The sequence below is a fragment of the Cherax quadricarinatus genome, chromosome 36 (genome assembly GCF_038502225.1).
Source record: "Cherax quadricarinatus isolate ZL_2023a chromosome 36, ASM3850222v1, whole genome shotgun sequence".
NCBI classification, from domain to species: domain Eukaryota; kingdom Metazoa; phylum Arthropoda; class Malacostraca; order Decapoda; family Parastacidae; genus Cherax; species Cherax quadricarinatus.
This window is the reverse complement of record NC_091327.1, coordinates 16,648,339-16,668,338: the sequence shown is the minus strand read 5'-3', so window position 1 is coordinate 16,668,338 and position 20,000 is coordinate 16,648,339. Positions and strand designations below refer to the sequence as shown.

The window sequence follows — 20,000 nt, the reverse complement described above, 5'->3', positions numbered from 1 at the left end:
CCTTCCTTCCATCATGCATCTCTCCCTTCCCATCTCAGTGTCTTCCTCCCTTCCATCCTTCCTGTTCCCTTTGCGCTGTGTCCCTTTCCTCATGTTTCCCCTTCCACCACGCATTTCCTCTGTTTTTTTTTCTATTCCGTCCTTATTCATTTTATCTTCTTAATCCTCTTTCTCTTCTCTTTTTCTTTTGCTAGTTTTACCATCACCCCCCCCCCTCCCACATTCTTCCATTGGCCAGCCCCATCCCATTTACGAAAGCTCCTCTTGTGCACCCACCCCACAATTTCTCCTCTCTATATGAGTGGAAAACAAGGGTAACAAGCGATAAAATTTATTTTTCACACACACACACACACACACACACACACACACACACACACACACATATATATATATATATATACACACACACTCTCTCTCTCTCTCTCTCTCGCACGTCACTTCACACATTCCCTCAAACAGTTCCCATGCCAAACATGAATCTTTAGCAGAATGAAATAACAGTGACTGGAGCAACAGAGTGAGAGCGAGGGAGCGACTCCAAAATTCTATAACGTGAGCAGTAGTGATAGCGAGCATCTGCTCCAGATTCATTGGTGCTTCTCAACACTCTGACGCTGGCCCAGCTCTAGGTAGAGGGAGGCAGGGAGGGTAGGCGAGGGAGTGTAGTTAGAGAGAGGCAGGGAGGTTAAGGGAGGGAAGTTATGAAAAGGAAGGGTGAAGAGGGAGGGAAGCCGAGGGAGTGTAGTTAGAAAAAGCAGGAAGGTTAAGGGAGGGAAGTTAAGAGGAGGAAGGGCGGAGAGGAAGGAAGGGAGATGGAGGGACGGTCGGAGAGAGGAAGGAGAATGGTTAAAAAAAAGGTTGTTAAAGACAAAAAAATGTAAAAGTAGGATATGGAGTAGCAGAAGAGAGAGAGAGTGGGAGGGAAAGAGGAGAATGAGGGATGCCTCAAAAGGAAGTAGTAAAGAAGAGTAATATTCGATTGGGAGGAAAAGAGAAAGTGATTACCTGTGAGTGAAAGTGGAAGGAAGACAAATAGGGATGGAGAAAGATGGAAGAGAACTGGGAAGAGTTGTTAAGAAAGATGGCAAAAAAGTATGTATAAAGGACTGTAGGAAAGGAGGTAAATATGAAGATAGTAAAGGAGAAAGGGAATGAGGGATGAAGAGGATAACGTAGTAAGAAGGATGGTAGAGAGGAGGACATTGTAAGGGATGTAGGGAAGGAGTTAAGAAGGGACAAAATTAGGTAGGAAGGGAGGAACGTAGAGAGGGATGTTTGATGTGAGGTAAACACATAGGGCGGTAGGGAAAGCTGAGAGGGAGAGAGGGAGGTAGAAAGAGAGAAGGAAAAGTAGGTAAAAAAGAAGGAATGGTTCGAGGGGGATAGGGAGTTACGTAGAAAGATAGGTAAGAAAGTAGGGAGGAAAGGGAGGGAGATAGGTAGCAAGGTAGGGAAGGGAGGAGAGGGGGAGGGAGGCTGAAAGTGATATAGAGGGGCTGGATACAAATTCATCAATTCAGTATACTGTAATTTGATTCTGCCATCTAGCTGAAGTGTTCTCATGAATCACCTAAGCAGGACTGTGCTCATATCATAGTTTTAAATGGCAAGTATTTTTATGGTTGCAGTGTCTGAACGCCTCGATTTATGGCTATTTAAATGATGCACTTCTTGTCATAGTAATATTTTTAATATATATACATATATTCATATATATATATATATATATATATATATATATATATATATATATATATATATATATATATATATATATATATATATATATATATATGCAATTATTTCTCGTACAAAATGATTGCATCTTGTGGGGAATATTTCAAGGAATGCCTCCCTGCGATGGGTACTTCTGAGGGGATATATCCTTCACAGGAAGATTACACTAGAAATATATCTCACTCTTCATTATTATTATTATTATTATTATTATTATTATTATTATTATTATTCAGATTATTGTGTAGCAATAAATTCGCATAGGTCCTACAGCGCCTAGGGGAAATAAGAAGTAATCAGGTTTGATCCAAAGAAGGATCAAGTGTCTTGGCAAGTACCCGGGCTTCCAAGAGTTGAAGAGTTGCTGAGCCAGAAAAAAAAATTTGATTTTGCAAGATCTTGAAACTGCAGTTGTACAGCTCTTTGAGGCTTTCAGGGACCCGAATGATTTTCTAATTGATGAATCGCCTTTTATCTCCCTTTCACTTGTATACAAACTGGTTTTATTGAGCGACGTATGAAAATTATACATGTTTTCTACGATAAACTATATACGTCTTACATTTCTGACAATAAATTGACACTGCCTGGGAGATAAAACTATTAATAAATGGGTGTTGTGGTTTATTGCTGCCAATACCATCTTGGGAGAGGAGGCAAATTTGGAGGCCGGAGGAGAGAGAGAGAGAGAGAGAGAGAGAGAGAGAGGAAGGGTAAGTGAAGGGCTTGAACGTGAGTGTGGAGTAGGAGCAAGAGGTCGAGAAGGAAAAAAAGGAGGGGTAGGAAGGCGATGAGGAATGGACACGTGAGCCAAAACGAAAAAGTGAGTGAATAAATATACGGTGAGGGCAAAAGAGTGTTAATAAGAATATGACAGAGAATCAAAGAAACAGGAGAAAATTAGGGAAACGAGGCACGGAGTTGAGAGTAAAGAAGGATCAAGACAAGAAGGTGAAAGACGATCAATAATAATAATAATAATAATAATAATAATAATAATAATAAAAAGAAGAAGAAAACGAAGAAGAAGAAAAGGAAAAGAATTATGGCATGCAAACAGAAAAGCCATAGGTGAGAAGCAAAGGAAAATTTAAAATACTAGATAAGAAATGGCAAAAAAAAAAAAAAGCATAGGGAGGTAATAAACAAACTGAAAATTGTGAATTAATGAGAAACAAATAACGAAAACAATCAAGAAATTTTTAATGAGAAGCAGAAGGACGGGTGGAAGATAGATGAAATAGAGGGAGGGAATGAAAAAAGAATTGAAAGAGGATAAGGAGAGAGAGAGAGAGAGAGAGAGAGAGAGAGAGAGAGAGAGAGAGAGAGAGAGAGAGAGAGAGAGAGAGAGAGAGAGAGAGAACCCTGTGTAAAAAAAAAAAAAAGAGGAAGTATGTTGTAGAAGTTAAGAAATGTGAAGGAAGTTAAGGATGTTAAGAGGAAGACAGAATGTAAGAAAGTACGTAGAAACAGAGGGAAGAAGACGAGAATGCAAACAAGAAGAAAAGTAGAAGATAAAGAGGAAACGTTGTGAGAACTGGATACATGAAGTAAGGAAACTGTAAGAAACAGAAAGCGAGGGAAAAACTATGTGAGAGATAAGAAGAAATAATGGAAATTAGAAAAGAAGGAATAAAGAAGGAATGGAAAGAGAAATAGAAGCAAAGGAGAAAAGATGTGGTGCAAGAGATGGAAAAAAAGGGGAAAACTAATAAGGGGCTAAAAGAGTTAGAATAGGACGAAGAGAGGGTTGATGAAATAAAGAAATAGATGGGGTGGAGAAAGGAAAAAGTTCAAAGAATAGAGAGGGAGGGAGATAGGAGTGAGAGAGGGAGAAAGATATGAGTGAGAGAGGGAGGGGGGGAAGTTTGACCAACCTAACTACACTAAGTATTCAGTTCCCTCGGAAAACAAAAAAAAAACAAAGATACAACGTAGATAACTCTGGCAAACGTGCTTCTGATCATTTACTGATAAGTTTTGTGTTACGAAATTTTGCGATTCAAAAGTTAGATACCGATAAAAAACTGTTTATTATCGTTTGAACTCGTTCTGCCCTGGGCGCCACACTTAATAATTTCCCTCAGCTTCAAATGGTGCTAAATCTTACAGGTTCCAGGTCAATTTCTTAACCTCTCTCTCCTGCCCCTTTGATCAAAACCTAAGCCTTCCCAGGATCTCCGACTTGTACCTCCTCCTCCTGATCATCCTCTTCTTCCCTTTCCTTCTTCTCCTCCTCCTCCTCTTCCACTTACTCCTCTTCGTTCTCATCCTCAATCTCATCATCCGCCATATCCATCCTATCTGTGTGTGTGTGTGTGTGTGTGTGTGTGTGTGTGTGTGTGTGTGTGTGTGTGTGAGAGAGAGATTGAGAGAGAGAGAGAGAGAGAGATTGACTTCCCCTAAATGAATAAAGACGAACACTAGAGAGAAAAAGAGGGAAGAAGATGATGAAGAAGAAACCAAGGAAGGAATCAGAAAACTCTAAATACCCACAATCTTTTAAAGGCGACTTACCAAATCCCAAATCCAAAGTCCCAGGAACTTGGAAAAAAAAGGCGAGAAGAGAATTTTTTTTACAATTAATATCATGTCTGATTAAAGAATTATGAAATTAGTTTAAAAAATAAATTGCAAAACGGAGAAGTTCGTCTATTTTTTTCAGGAAAAAAAAAAACAAAGAATTTCAGCACACACCGATAAATATATATATATATATATATATATATATATATATATATATATATATATATATATATATATATATATATATATATATATATATATATATACATACATACATACATATATATATACATGCGTACATATACCTATCATAGAGAAGTTACGGCCACCCATTGTATATAATAAGGGAGGAATTATGGCCCTATCCACCAGGTGTATATTCAAGGGAAAAGTTATTGTCCCTTTTCTGTATATATACTAATACTAGGGGAATTTTCTGTCCCTTCCTGTGTACAAACCAGCAGAGAGAGAGAGAGCAAGAAAGTGAGAGACAGACAGAGGCAGGGACAGAGACAAAGAGAGTGAGAGAGAGTGAGAGAGAGAGAGAGAGAGAGAGAGAGAGAGAGAGAGAGAGAGAGAGAGAGAGAGAGAGAGAGAGAGAGAGAGAGAGAGAGAGAGAGAGAGAGAGAGAGAGTCGATGACACAGTTTCTCTCTCTCGGTTATCTTAGACTGAATAAGTCACAGCTGAAGGAGCAATGGAAGCGCATGAAGAAGATAACCCCTTTATCCCCTCCCTTAGCTACACTCCCTACCTATTCCTACTTCACCTTCACCCCTTACCTTCCTCCCTTAGCAACACCTCTACGCTACAGTTACTTCCTCGCTTCCCTTTACTTTCCATTTTCCCTTGACCACTATTCTTTCCTTCATTCTTTAGCTACGCTCACAGCCTCCTACACCCCCTTAATCATATCACTCCTCTTAGTGTTTCCCTTACAGCATTTCCCGGTCGCTCTCACCCCTTAACTGCATCCCTTTACAGCATTTCCCGGTCGCTCTCACCCCTTAACTGTATCCCTTTACAGCATTTCCTGATCTCTTCCCCTTTGCCTTCCTTCCTTAATAACACCCTTCCTTTTCATTTTTATGCAGTAAAACTTTACGTGAATCCTTTTAAGCATCTCAAAGAACTATAAGTGACTTTCAACACCCGTGTTAGGGAACACTTTAAATTATCTTCAGATGTTCTTTTCAACACCACTGGATACTCTTAAAAAATATATATATATGAAAATTCGCTGAATCTTTTCGCTGATTTTTTTCTCTGAATCTTTTCGCTAAAATATTCTTCAGTATCCCCAAATAATTTTTTGAAGCTAATTGCTCTTTCAAAAATAATTACGTCCTCTTTATCAAATAATAAATGATGTTCCTCTTGGACACTAAATACACACACTCTTTACTGCAGCTTCACCTAATTCCTCCTAAGTGGCTGCAACAAGTAAAACTGTGACTTCATTATTACTTCTATTGTGGTTAACGACCCATACACTGTAATCCCCCCTCTTTTTTTTAAGAATATCTTAAAATCCTTAAGAAACCCCCTGTCTATCTTGCAGAAGCTTCTCCTTGGCCATCTAAATACCATCCTTTACAAAGTTTTTAAAGAACTTAAAGTAACCATTCATGGACCCTTTTATGGGGCTTTAAGAATACATAATGTTGGCAGTCTTGTAATACTCTATGTAAATATTTTTGAATATATACACAAAAGTATTAATATTCAATGTTTTTTTAAGTCAAATAACATCATATCAGCCAAGAAACGTCTTAAAACTATTTCTTTCTCACACATGAGTTTATTTTTTTTTTCAGAAAGAATCGTTGATAAGGAAAACTTTTGTAATATATACTGAGTTTCAAAAATAATCGACAAAGCCATTACGTTTATTTTTTGTAGTATGAAAAATATAATTATGAGATAAAACGCCTCTAATATTTATAATAATACGTCATTAAGAGTTATAAAAATAATCTAGGCTACCGAAAAAAATGGCTTCCGGCAAAACATCGGTGGAGACTAATGGCCACGAAACATTTCTCCTCACCGTAGCATTATATAGTCCTAAAAGGTAATCTTGCAACATCCTCCCGACAGAGAGAGAGAGAGAGAGAGAGAGAGAGAGAGAATCAGAAAAAAAAGAAAACAAAATCAGCTCCTTCAAGATTGTCAGTTTTTTCAATTATTTCCCGAGAGAATGGAGTTAAAAGGTGGATATAATTTTTCATAGTAGTTTAAAAAAAAAAACTCGAAAAACTGTTGTCAACTATCGTCGCCTAATGAGAATAATATTGTGAGGAGGAAGAACCAGAAAATTAAATGGAAAAAAAACAATGAAAAAAGTTAAATGAAAAATTCAGCTAAAATGAGCTGAATAATACCTTAAATAATAATATTATTAACAATAAAAAAATAATAATGATAGTAATAATTAAAATAATAATAATAATTAAAATAATAATAATTAAAATAATAATAATAATAATAATAATAATAATAATAATAATAATAATAATAATAATAATAATAATGAGAAGAGGAAGAAAGAAATAAGAAAATGAGAAAAATAAGAAGGTAAAAAATAAAGTAAAAGAGATATCTCACGAACAAGAAATACAGCAACAGAAGAGACTAAATAGAGAAAAACGAATATATATATATATATATATATATATATATATATATATATATATATATATATATATATATATATATATATATATATATATCGCTACGAAAGGTGAGGCTGAATGCTAGGCATCACAGGCTGGTCCATCGCATAACCAGTAACGTCAGCGAGAGAGCAGACTTGCGCTTCTGTCTGCTGTTTTACGAGTGATGCTGATCAGTCTGATGACTGGGGTATACTCTCGTTCAATTTTTCTCTCTCTATCATGGTATTCACAAGCGATTATTGTCGCATCCGCAGTGATTACCTGTGTGTTTTGAGAGTAGGGGAGAGAGAGAGAGAGAGAAAGAGAGAGGGTGAGACAAACAGAAAGTGAGAGAGCAGCTTACGGAAGCAATTTATATTGTGTAGATATTGCATTATTTGATAGTGATAAATGCTAGTTATCCTTTGCTACCTATTGTTTATATTGTTTATCTTTCCATAAAACAAGTAATTTTGGGATCGTTGACATTTCCTGATGTTGCAACATGTGTTACAATTTTGATTTTAATAGTAGAATTAATATTATCAATATAGCAATTTTTTTTATTATATTTACCTACGGAAATGTTAATGATAACATCGGTAATAATATTGTTATCATGGCTGAGCAGATCTTAGTTACACACACTTTGAAAAGTTCTTCTAAGTTATATTTCGATATTTCGGATTGCGCTAGCGTTATCGTCACATCTTCAGTTAATTTTGGGTTTCAGTGTGAGCTTATGTAAATCTATATTGGGAAATTTTCGATGGTTTACTTTTCACAGCATTACAGTGACCGTCTTCAGTTTCATTAATGTCAAAAGGCTAATTTTAACTGCAAGTAAAATTATAGAGCTTAAATTTATAACAATAATTCATTAAAGAATAAATTTGCAAAACGGTGAAAAATTGCAGTAACCCTAACAAGCATATATATATATATATATATATATATATATATATATATATATATATATATATATATATATATATATATATATATATATATATATATATACATATATATATATCCGGCAATTTATACCAAAAAGGAAAATCTATTCCGTCGATTAAGCAGAGTGAAAATTTGTTTATGCCATGAACCTGCTAAAATCCATCTGAACATAACGAAAAAATATATATCTTATTGATTTCCAGCACTCATAAATAAATTTAAACTGATCTATATTACATTCCTTAAAATCTGACTAAAAAAAATTACGCAATGTTAAATTAGGTTATGTAAGGATTCTAACTTGGGTTTGGTCAAAAAAAATAATTTTTTTTTTACACGATCGTCTTTAAAAAATTATGTCCTATGAATCTCCAATTTAAAAGTAATATATATATATATATATATATATATATATATATATATATATATATATATATATATATATATATATATATATATATATATATATATATATATATATATATATATATATATATATATATATGTATGTATGTATTTATTGCAACATAATCATCAACATGGCGGTGAAAATTCAATCACCATCATCAGAATTTTTTCTTTCGTTGAAACACTGATGGTGATGTAGTGTTATAAATATTTTAAGAAGAAACGAAGTTTATTCCGCCTCCTGTGAAATAAAAGTAAAAAAAATCTTTACCAATTTATAATATTTTTTTTTTATTTAAGAGTGCGCAAATTTAAATTTTTTTGTTCGCCATTTTCGCTTCTAAGTTTCGAAGAGGAAAATAAATAATTATTCGAGCAAATTGTTAAATTATTATAGACAATCTATTAATCCGGATTACTGCAACTTCTGTATTTAGACTGATAATAATTTAAAACAATAATAATAGATCTAATAATAATAGCAATGATAATAATATAAGAACTGATAATAACAGCAATAGTAATAATAAAAATAATAACAATAGAACTAATAATATTAAAAATAAAAAATTAATAAAATAAAATAGTAATAAATATAGTAATATATCAACTACATTTAATGACGTATGTACCGTATATATATATATATATATATATATATATATATATATATATATATATATATATATATATATATATATATATATATATATATATATATATTATTATATATTATTATATACATTATACGTTTAGCTAGCTAAATCCCTAGATAGTCTCACCTTGATTATTATATTCTGACGCATTTAATACTGCACTTAAATCACGGAAGCATCCGTGCTCACCCAAGCATACCTGATCCTGTTTGTAAACACAAGCGAGGGGCATAAACTCCAGATAAAGCTAAATATATAAATAAATAAACAACGCTTTACCAATTCCCAAATGTATGCGTAATATGCATTAAGAAGTTAGCGCTACATCCAACTGTAAATGGGATAAAAAAAAAAAAGGGAAGAAGGAAAGCAAAGAGAAAGGTAAAAATGCGTATAGGAATCAGAGAAGAATTGAGTGAGTCAGGGCGATAAGCTAATAAGTAAGATAGATTCCCAATGGCTACATGACTAGGTTATACAGCAAGATAGAATTCCGAGTTCGATCGCCACTATTTTCAACTTCTAGTAACTCCTTACGTGCTTGAGGTCGCACTGCGTGTCTCCCTGGAAAGGGAATTAAAAAAATGTACCCAGTGGCGGTGACCAAATAGGTGTCGAAAAGCGTAAATAAATCCAGGCGAGGAGACCGAACCTTGATGAACTAGACATGTTTCCGGCGTTGAGGAATTTCACGTTCGGTGAGGAACGTGTCTTGGAGCGCTCACCCCTTTACACAGTTGAATTTATTTTCACAAAGATTTGCCAAGACCCCAAAACACCTTTGCCTTTACTTTCCAAACTGTTAAGTGATTCATTGGTAAGTGAATCACTAAATGCAAATACATACATTGTTCTGTGGATGCATTTACACACACACACATAAATATATATATATATATATATATATATATATATATATATATATATATATATATATATATATATATATATATATATATATATATATATGTATATATACATATATATATATATATATATATATATATATATATATATATATATATATATATATATATATATATATATATATATATATATATTTGACTCATTACTTTTACTCGTCGGTGCCCTAAAAAACGCCTCTTGCCCCTCCCGTGGACCTTTCTCCTTCCCCATATGCTTGCCCTAATGTTAAGAAATTACCTTCTGTTGCGAAAACTCAAATAAAGAAGCTAATTTGAGCTTCCCTCCACTCGTTCTCAACCACCCCGTCCCCTTCTGAGAGATTAAAGTGAGGTGGTGAAGTAGCAAGATGCAATACCACAGGCACTACTGAGGTGAGTGGAGACACTTACATGAGTATTAGGCCTCAATGTCCCTTACCAACCTTACGTGGGGAGGGGAAGAAGGGAGAGGGGAATGAAAGAGGTAAAGTGAGTGAAGGTAGGGGGTATTTGTGGAGGGGTTAAAGGAAGGAAGGGGTTGAGTTTGGGGGGCAGTGGGGGGGCGGCCATCATTCTAAGCTCTCTCAAGTATTTGCGCAACTCTCCCCCTTTCCTTCTCTCACACACTCACTCTCTCTTTTGCCTCCCCCCCCTCTCTCTCTCATTCTTTCATTTGCGCGACGGACCCCCTTCCCCCCATTTCTCTTGACGTCCTACCCGGTATGCATCCTCCCCTTGCACCTATCCCTCCCTCTGCTCCCCTCCCTCCATCATCATCTCTCCACCACCAGCAGTATCATTACCTTCACCACCACCACCTCCACCACCACTGCCACCACGCCACCTCCAGCCCCCTCTCCGACATCCACTCGCAAAGGCTCGGTGACTACCCCAGCCACCAGACTGAGTGTGTGTGTGTGTGTGCGATATATACAGAGGATTTCGAACCAAGGCGAGTTAGTTAGCTCTCAGTGCTTCGATAGAGTGAGTGAAGGGAGGGAGAAGGAGGAAAAGGGGGCGGGGAGTATGTCCAAGTCCCCCACATTACCCCCACGCCTACTCCTTCATCCAATCCGGTCGTGTGAATGTGTCGTGTGTGAGTGTGTGTCGTGGCCAGGACCGTGATAGTGGCGGTGGTGGTGGTGGTGGTGATGGTGGTTGTGGTGACGGTGGGTTGTGTTGGGCCCTCACATCTCCTCCCATACCTTCTGCAACCTCTCCCCCAAAACGCGTCTGCGTACGACCAGGTTAAAATCACCTCCACAGTGACCACGACTCGCCGACTACAGCGACGACAAGCCGAGTGCAATATTCAACGACACGACGGCTTCGAGCGGTACACAGTTGGGGAGCGCCGCTACCAGCGCTGCCGCTGCGAAACATGGAGTGTCATTCTTGCTTTACACCGTCTACTTGCCCCCCGGGATCTACTTACCGACTAAATAACAGTGTTTCCTTGGCGTTTTCCAGCCTTCTGAGGTGTTGGGATTCACACATGCCTCTCTCTCTCGGTGCCCAAGCTGTGTATTAGCGTGAAATGTCGTATATGAAGTCTGCTTAAATAAAATTTGGAGAGAATTTCACCCAGACTTCTTGCACTAGCGGTCGCCGCCGCTAAACTCTCGCGTCAGGAGAATGCTGCCGCTAGTGTGTAAAAAGTTTGGTTATTTTCACATCTGATTCTAGTTTCTTCTTTGGTCTTGAGGCGAAATTGAACTCGTTAATTTCCGATTGTAGTTTTAGCACTATGGAATCACTCGCAAGTAATCCAATGACGGTACTGGATTTTTCAAAAGAGGAGCTGGGAAGTGACTTTGGAGCGGGAAAGGCGGCTGACTTGGTGGGCCTAGACTAGGACTCTGCCTCTCACCGCACACACACCCGTACTAGAGCAGACTGCTCGCAAGTGCCGGCAATAACCCTTTCACTGCGATACTGACCACCTAAAAACTAAGCCCACTCACCAATCACTAGGCCTATATATCCCCCAATTCAGGCCTGTCTAAACCCCAAACCTCGCCGCTTAGTCTACCACCACCACCCTCCATCTCCCCAAATCAGATACGCCTCCTAGAGAGATGACCGCGGCCGCCGGGTTTACTGTGTTATATTTTTTCAGCCAGTTTACGTGGTTTACGTGGCTACCTTACACGCACGTCGGGATGCTGGCCATGTGGTCATATTTTTTTTATTGATCTTTTGTGCGCATCGAAACATCGTGAGTAAAAAAAAAATAACGTGAAAACAAAATACGAAACATTGAGACGTTTTTATTATTTAAATCCAGTCTTTTGTGGCAGGCGGAGAGCGTTTAACTAGGAATGTGTGATGGATCTGTATTTATAAACAAACAACAAACACGTAGAAAATGTATTTGTTTCAATGTGGATAGAACGAGTAGTGAAATAACGTGATAGAGAATAGTGGCGGCCAGCGAGCGGGAGGAGCCAGGCGCTTCGCCATTTGCAAGTCCCGCTAGCCCCGTCATGTCCGCTCACTCCTTCCAACGACCATTTTGCGTGCCGTCCTCCTTATTACGCTCTATATGGTCTGCCGAGTGCATTTTGACGCTTTTAGGTTGATCAAACAGCATATATAAGACGTTGTCGAATTTATATAACGATAAACGGAGGTGTAAAGACAGTGCGCGCTAACCTCGCAAGCCGCTTAGTGGAAAGAGTGCGGCAAATGGCGTGACTCGGCGGTAATTCAAGCGGTATTTTTAGTATATTTATTTTATGTTATTGTTGCGGTTTATGCTGTTAGGAATTAAGTACTTAATTTGAAGATTAAGAGGAATTTATCCCTGATTTAGTGTGAATTTTACAGTGGTTTAAAATTAAAAAATAAGACCTGTTATGAATTGTAAATAATTATCAGCGTATATTACGCCTAAAAGAAAATCAAATAAAACCTATTCATGTTGAAAATTCATGAATAGAAATTCATTTTATTATTTTGTGTTATTTGCTGAATTATTTAGAAAGAGTTTCAACATTTTAGTCTCCTTAGAAATAATGAAACAAAATGGAACAGACTGCAGTGTTGACGCCCTCTCTCTACTGTCTGTCAAAGCCCGTCTAACAAAGTTTGAAGGTTATGAAGGAAGAGACAGTCTCCCGAAGAAGCCAAACGCCCCACCTGCTGTGTACCAACCTCGAAACAACACCGAGAAACTGGAAAAAAAAAATGTCAAGAAACAAAAGTAGTGGCACATGACCGAAAAAAAATCGATGGGACATGAGTCGCTGTTAATTACATCGCTAACGAAATAACGAGTTGGGTAAACAAATTTCGGGATTTTATTGGGCGGAGGATCGAACTGCGCCTCTTGGAATCTTGTGGCATCATGCAGGCACTCAGGCATTTGTTCCTTCACTTGGTTTCCAACATGCGTTTAGAACGAGTCGTATTTTGAGTGGGTCGAGCGTGCGTGCGTGAGTATGAGCCGCCCCAGTTGACATTTAATCAATTTTTGATGTATTATCTCTGGCATAGCAGACAACTAGGCCTGTGGAAATTCTTGTGGAGCGAGAGAGGAGACTAGGGAAAGACCGCAGAAGGGAGCAGAGGAGGTAGAAGGAGGAGGAGGAGGAGGAGGAGGAGGAGGAGGAGGAGGAGGAGGAAGAGGAGGAGGAGGAGGAGGAGGAGGAGGAGGGGGAGGATCATCAGGAGGAGGAGGAGGAGTGGTGGTCCCGGCGAGGACGCAGGACTGAGCAGATGCGTGACGTTGAAGCGGGGGCTCGCTGGCTCCCGAGGCTAAGATGCTACCCTCACACACCTTATAACACTAGATACACTCGCTTAAAATTACCTGCTGGAGTCCAGTGTGGGCAGGCCGCTGGAGGACCGCTTGTAATAACACCGCCGGCAGCGTGCCACCCATAATTTCCTTGATTCCGAGATGTGTGTTTGTGTGGCGCTCGACGCGTCGCAGCCTGCCGGCCCATATCCAAGATGGCGGCGCGGCCCGTATTGGCTGGCTTCACCGCCTAGTTCTGCGATTGGTCCACAGATGGCGATAGTGTTTTGAGTGTAGTCGGGCTCTCCCTCCCAGCCTTATCGCGCTAATAATGAAGGTCCGACCAAGGCGAGCGCTTATTGGTTCTCCGGGCTCCCTTACCTACTGATTGGGCAGACTTGTTTACCGCTCGGAGTTCTCGTGCCTGGTGTCTAATTCAGAAAAGGATTCATTTGCCATCACAGGTAGTCGAGGCTGGTGTGTACACAGTTGTTACTAAGTAGTTACCACTGGGAAGAATTATGTGAACAATGAATTCAAATCTAAATTCAAATCCAAATTATGTGGACCCTCTTCTGCCCAAGTATCAGGCAGACTCTGCGGCTAACCTGATAAACTACAACGCACCTAGCAGAAGTCTATACCCCTACGTAACTGTGGCCTCCCATCAGCTGTCCTCCAACACGACGAGCATGTCACCCTTCAGCGTGATGACAGCCACCACAGACGGGGACAAGCAGTGCCGCTACTCTCAGACCGGGGCCACGGATATGTCCCAGTATGGATTCAGTCTGCAGAATTGTGCCACCACCAGCAATATGGCCCAGTACCTTCACCAGAACAACGTCGCCAGTCAACTCAACTCCTGTAGTCAGCCTACCCCGACGCCTCATATTCCTGACATTCCTCGATACCCATGGATGTCCATCACAGGTAAGGTTGCCTTGTGTCATGTAGTTCTGTTCCCTGTAGCTAGAAGCTCGTGGTTTCCTCTTATGCAGCATGTAGCCTCCCACCTCACGTAGAGTCCTATTGAGCTTTCATGTCCCCACCTTAAGTGTGATTCCTTCTACAGGAGAGCTCCTCCTGCCATCCTGCAAGATACAATCCTTAATCAAGAGCTTGTCGTTCTGGAGCTGTGGTACAGTGTTGTCCAACTCAGTGCTTGTGTTAGCTAGTCTTACTGAAAGTTAATTCTGAACATTATACGAGCTTCTATGTGCAAAATATATCAGAGCAATGTGTGTATGTGTCTTATAAGAAGAAAGATAAAAAAAAATATAATGTCATAGAAAATAACTATATAAGCATTAATGAGTGAATATCCAAGAAAAAGAAGTGTTTTGTAATGCTATAAAATCTCAGTGCATGTAGTTATTCCAGTGTTTATGAGGCTCAAGAGGTGCTGCACATTCCCTTAATGGCCCTTGCCTGATCCCTTTGGTGTACAAGTTTCTCTCGCTCCCTCCTCTGTCCCATCTCTGTGCTTTAAACAGGACATTAGAACGTTGGGAAAACTGTACTTGCATGTTATTACATTACTCTAGTTGCAAACCACAGCTGAAACAGAGCATGTTGCTGGCTATTATTATGCATCTCAACCCTTTCTGCACGTCCTTCAAGAAGAAAGACGGTGCAAGCATGCTAGAAATTTCTTATATCTCATACCTGTTTTATCTTACAACTCTTCCCAGTGCATTTGTTTTTAAAAGACATAAGAAAAGGAGACAAAAGCATATGCGGTGTAGAGGTCAACTAAAGCCACCCGTTTATGAAGTGTAAAACGACTTGTGATCGGCCATAAACCGCAGTGACCGCGCCGCTAGTGTCAAAGCGGCCCAGAAACCACCTCTAGTCTCTAATAAAACTTCACCTGACCGCCCCAGCTGCTGCAGGGACAGATAACAGGCTCAGCAAGTGAATAGAGATACTATCATTCTCATCCTCTCTTCATTTCCTCTTTCCCTCATGCTAAACAGTAGGATATAAAAATGAAAAAAAAAAGTGTTTACAAGAGTTATGTTCGTCAGGTTTTATCTTAGTTACTTGGGTTTAAAAAGAAAATGCTATAAAACATTTCTTTAGTGATTATAATTAGGACAGAAGCTCCTTGGTAGTTAGTAACATTGGTTTATTATTGCCCAATAACCCATAGTTAAATTTACTCATATCCCCATAAAAGTATAGCAAAAAGAAGGTAAGGTGTAAATTGCAGTGACGTTTATTGCGAAGAGCATGATGACAGATGCTACGTCCTCGGAGGCTGCCACTCGTCTGACCGCAGAAACGCGTGCTAACACTCGGTTGCCGCTGCTGCCATCTAGCGGCCGTGGCAGGAACCTCAACCGCTCGATAACGCCCATGATATCTGCAACGAGAACGAAAGACAGTGAAAAACTGGACAAGAGCCGGCCTCGCTGCCAACTCCGGTACAAGAGCTTTAAGCATTGTACCTCCGCCATTTCCACACCAGGTGTAAGAGGCTGCATCGCAACGTTCGTACCTTAGGGTTTGTGTCTAGTCAACTTAGACCGTAAAGCTATGCACAATGACCATACAACCCCATCAATCCTGTTAAAAAAAAAAAGGGCAGAAGAAAACAAAAAATCAGCACGGGTGGAGGTATACAAAAATATATAAAGACAAGTTGGTCGAGAGAGCAGGACACAGTTAGATCATAAAGGTTATTTATTGCACTCTGGTCTATAATCATGAAAAAAACATTAAACAGAATAATTTGTTCAGCAGCAGTACCATCAAAATTATGTTGGGAGATTTGTTCACATGAAATGTTAAAAGGAACAAAAATGATGAACTTGGGTGAGGTAGTCACCCCTGTTGCTATATAAGTGAGATGCTTGGCTCAACATTATTGCTATATCACATACAATATGCTACTCTTTTAATTGCACTGCAACACCAGTCAGACATCATTTTCCTTATGAAATTCTGAGTCATTCTTGATCAGCAGTTCTTCAGAGTAAAAGGAAAATATATATGTAATGCTGTCACTTTATTTTTTTAGCTGCTGTAGTTAATTAGCCATAATACCTATTGAGTGCATGACTCAATAAGATCACTAAAACCAAGTAAATTTAACGGTTTAAAATATAAGTTAATGCAATCTCATATATACAGACATACAAATCTTTTGGAGTATGTTACCTATTGCTGTTTTAAAAGAAATATTTATATGTAGTCAGAATGCCTTGCTTGCAGGTATATATATATATATATATATATATATATATATATATATATATATATATATATATATATATATATATATATATATATATATATATATATATATATAAATATATATATATATATATATATATATATATATATATATATATATATATATATATATATATATATATATATATATATATATATAGATAGATAGATAGATAGATAGATAGATATTTTCCCGGTGAAAGAAAATTTTTTTAAGAATATTTAACTTAACACAGTTATCACATGACTCTTCTTAAAGTGTTATCCATAAGTTGTCCTGGATTGTAATTTAGTTATTAAAAAAGAAAGAAATTAAATAAACTATAAAATCTAAATGAATTAAAACTAATAACAATAATAATAAAATACAAAAAATAATTATAATTTATTAGTAATATTATTATTATCATAATTATTATTATTATTATTATTATTATTATTATTATTATTATTATAAATATTATTATTATTATTATTATTATTATTATTATTATTATTATTATTATTATTATTATTATTATTATTATTATTATTATTGTTGTTATTATTATTATTATTATTGTTGTTATTATTATTAATTGAAATCAGTGACATTACGAATACAAATCATTTAAACAACTATACTAACTTCATCTTTGGAATCTTGCTAAAACTCTAGACGTTCTTTAATCAATTAATTTCACTACTGAACAATTAACTGCCGACAAAAACAATTAGAATACGCAATGTAAACAATATAATGCATATTGTTGGAGTTTTAATGAGGCAAAATAATTAAGAATAATGCTGAATGGTGTTGAAAGTGCTAATGTAAAGTTTAATATGCTAATATTCCAGTATATCTGATGACAGTTACTCAGTAGCCTCTGATAACTGAACATTAATTCCCCTATAATATACGATTATAAATGTGCAAATGGATATTAAAAATATCTAAATCTAAATATGTAATTTTTTTTAATATAGATCGATTTTTGATATAGTTAAAGGAATAATAAATATGTTTTGACTTAACTCTGTCATTGATTTAATAAAATGTATAATTTCATGTAAGTTAAAGCAAAAATAATATGAAAAAAGATTATAAATGTATGATATGAAAAAATAATTAAAATAATGTATTAATAAAGGAGATAAATCATCATTATTATAGATTACTAATATTTTTATTACTGATAATTTTTAAATGAAATCCTAAATAATGACATTTAAATATTATTTTTACAGTGAATAAAACCTTGACTGTCATAAATTTTCAAATAAAACATTATAGCTTCCATGTTATCATATAATAATAATATCACTTGATAATATTGTTAATAATATTAATAATAATAATATCATAATAATCACAATAATAATAATAATAATATAAGAATAATAAGAATAATAATAGCAACAACAACAACAACAGCAACAACAACAACACCAACAATAACAACAATAACAACAATAACAACAACAACAATAATAATAATAATAATAATAATAATAATAATAATAATAATAATAATAATAATAATAATAATAATGTTTCCAATATTGGACTTTAATTTGCACACACACACATCATGTACATATATATATATATATATATATATATATATATATATATATATATATATATATATATATATATATATATATATATATATATATATATATATATATATATGTATATATATATACATATATATTATTATTATCGCACACACGCTCACTCACATCTGTCTAGAGCCTAGCTAGTGACACACAATACGAGGTATGAGAGTAGGGATAAAGGGGGTGGGTTTGGGGGGGATAGGAGGGAGGCTTTGTTTACGTCGTGGGTGATAAACAAACACATGTTTTTTATACCATTGTGGGAGGATTTGTTACAGTGATGCTCTTTTTTGTGTTGTCTTTCGTTTTCCTTTCTTTTTTTTGACAGACGTGTGTTTGTTATTTCTGTGTGTGTGTGTGTGTGTTTGTGTGCGTGTGTGTGTGTGTGTGTGTGTGTGTGTGTGTGTGTGTGTGTGTGTGTGTGTGTGTGTGTGTGTGTGTGTGTGTGTGTTTACTAACTTAACTGTACTCACCTAATTGTGGTTGCACGGGTCGAGTCATAGCTCCTGTCCCCGCCTCTTCACTGGTCGCTACTAGGACTACTCTCTCCCTGCTCGATGAGCTTTATCATACCTCTTTTTAAAGCTATGTATGGATCCTGCTTAGCTGTGGTTAAAGGGGCTGGGTCTCAGCTCTCGACCCTGCCTCTTGGCGTTAACCAAATACGACTGGTGTCACTGGTTCCCCACCTTTTGGGCCTTGCCATACCTTTCCTTAAAATTTTGCGTAGGATCAAACCACTACATCACATCTATGACATTAAAGAAGTTTTTCCTGGCGTCTCTATGGTCAGTTTTATTCTTAAAAATCTTTCCTACATGTCATTGTATCACTAAACATTCAGTCTGCCCTTGCAAGTTCAATAAGACATGTGAGAATCTTGTTCATTGCTATCCTGTCTCTCCAGTTTCTTCTTTCCTCTAAGGTATGTTAAGTTTCTTTTTAAGTCTCATCTCACGATTGTCCTGTTTATTCGCCAGTTTATTTGCATTCTCTGGATTTTCTGTAATTTTTTTCACACCCTTTTGCAGTTGTGGACTCCAGGCTGGTGGTGTATACTCTGTGACATGTCTGACATAGTACTATATGTTGTATATAGTTTAAATAACAGTTGGTAATTTCTAAAGACGGAATTCGCCTCTGTCTTCCTTCTGTCTTATTTTTCTCTTCCCCATTTTCCATAATGTTGTACTTGTTTGGATTGATTTCCAGCAAACATTCATTGCTCATCTCTTTAGTGTTCTCAACTCAATATATAATCTATGTCTTCAGTTTTTCCTCCATGTTTTTGTGTTACAAATAGCGAAACAAAACCATCTCTTGACATTTCATCTACGTACTCATACATTTGAAACGGTACCAGTTCAAATATTGATCCTTGTGGAACCTCACATTTCACACCTGCTCCTGACCATTACCCTCGGTCTTCTTGTCCCTAGGTATCCTGTGAACCTCTTTAATAACTTTTATGTTATTCCTACCTGCTCTTTTAATTTCAGGAATTCACTTAACCCTCTTCACCTCCCCAATAGCTTTGTGTGTGTGTGTGTGTGTGTGTGTGTGTGTGT

The 20,000-nt window shown here is 36.9% G+C and overlaps 1 protein-coding gene and 1 long non-coding RNA gene across 5 annotated transcripts in view; one reads left to right on the top strand and one right to left on the bottom strand.

Annotated features, from left to right (window-relative positions):
• LOC138853630 (uncharacterized) overlaps positions 1-13,886 on the bottom strand; it is a 128,322-nt gene extending 114,436 nt beyond the window's left edge. The window contains exon 1 of the long non-coding RNA XR_011392821.1: positions 13,663-13,886. This is a non-coding gene — a long non-coding RNA (uncharacterized lncRNA). The remainder of the gene's footprint in view (positions 1-13,662) is intronic.
• Positions 10,714-20,000, top strand: part of LOC128691402 (homeobox protein abdominal-A homolog) — a 263,556-nt gene continuing 254,269 nt past the window's right edge. Inside the window, exons 1-2 of one of the 4 annotated variants that reach the window (XM_053780262.2) lie at positions 10,714-11,017; positions 14,055-14,523. In XM_053780262.2, the coding sequence (XP_053636237.1) occupies positions 14,121-14,523 (403 nt within the window). In that variant the 5' untranslated portion in view covers positions 10,714-11,017; positions 14,055-14,120. The other 3 variants (XM_053780263.2, XM_053780264.2, XM_053780265.2) reach the window with 3 other exon arrangements.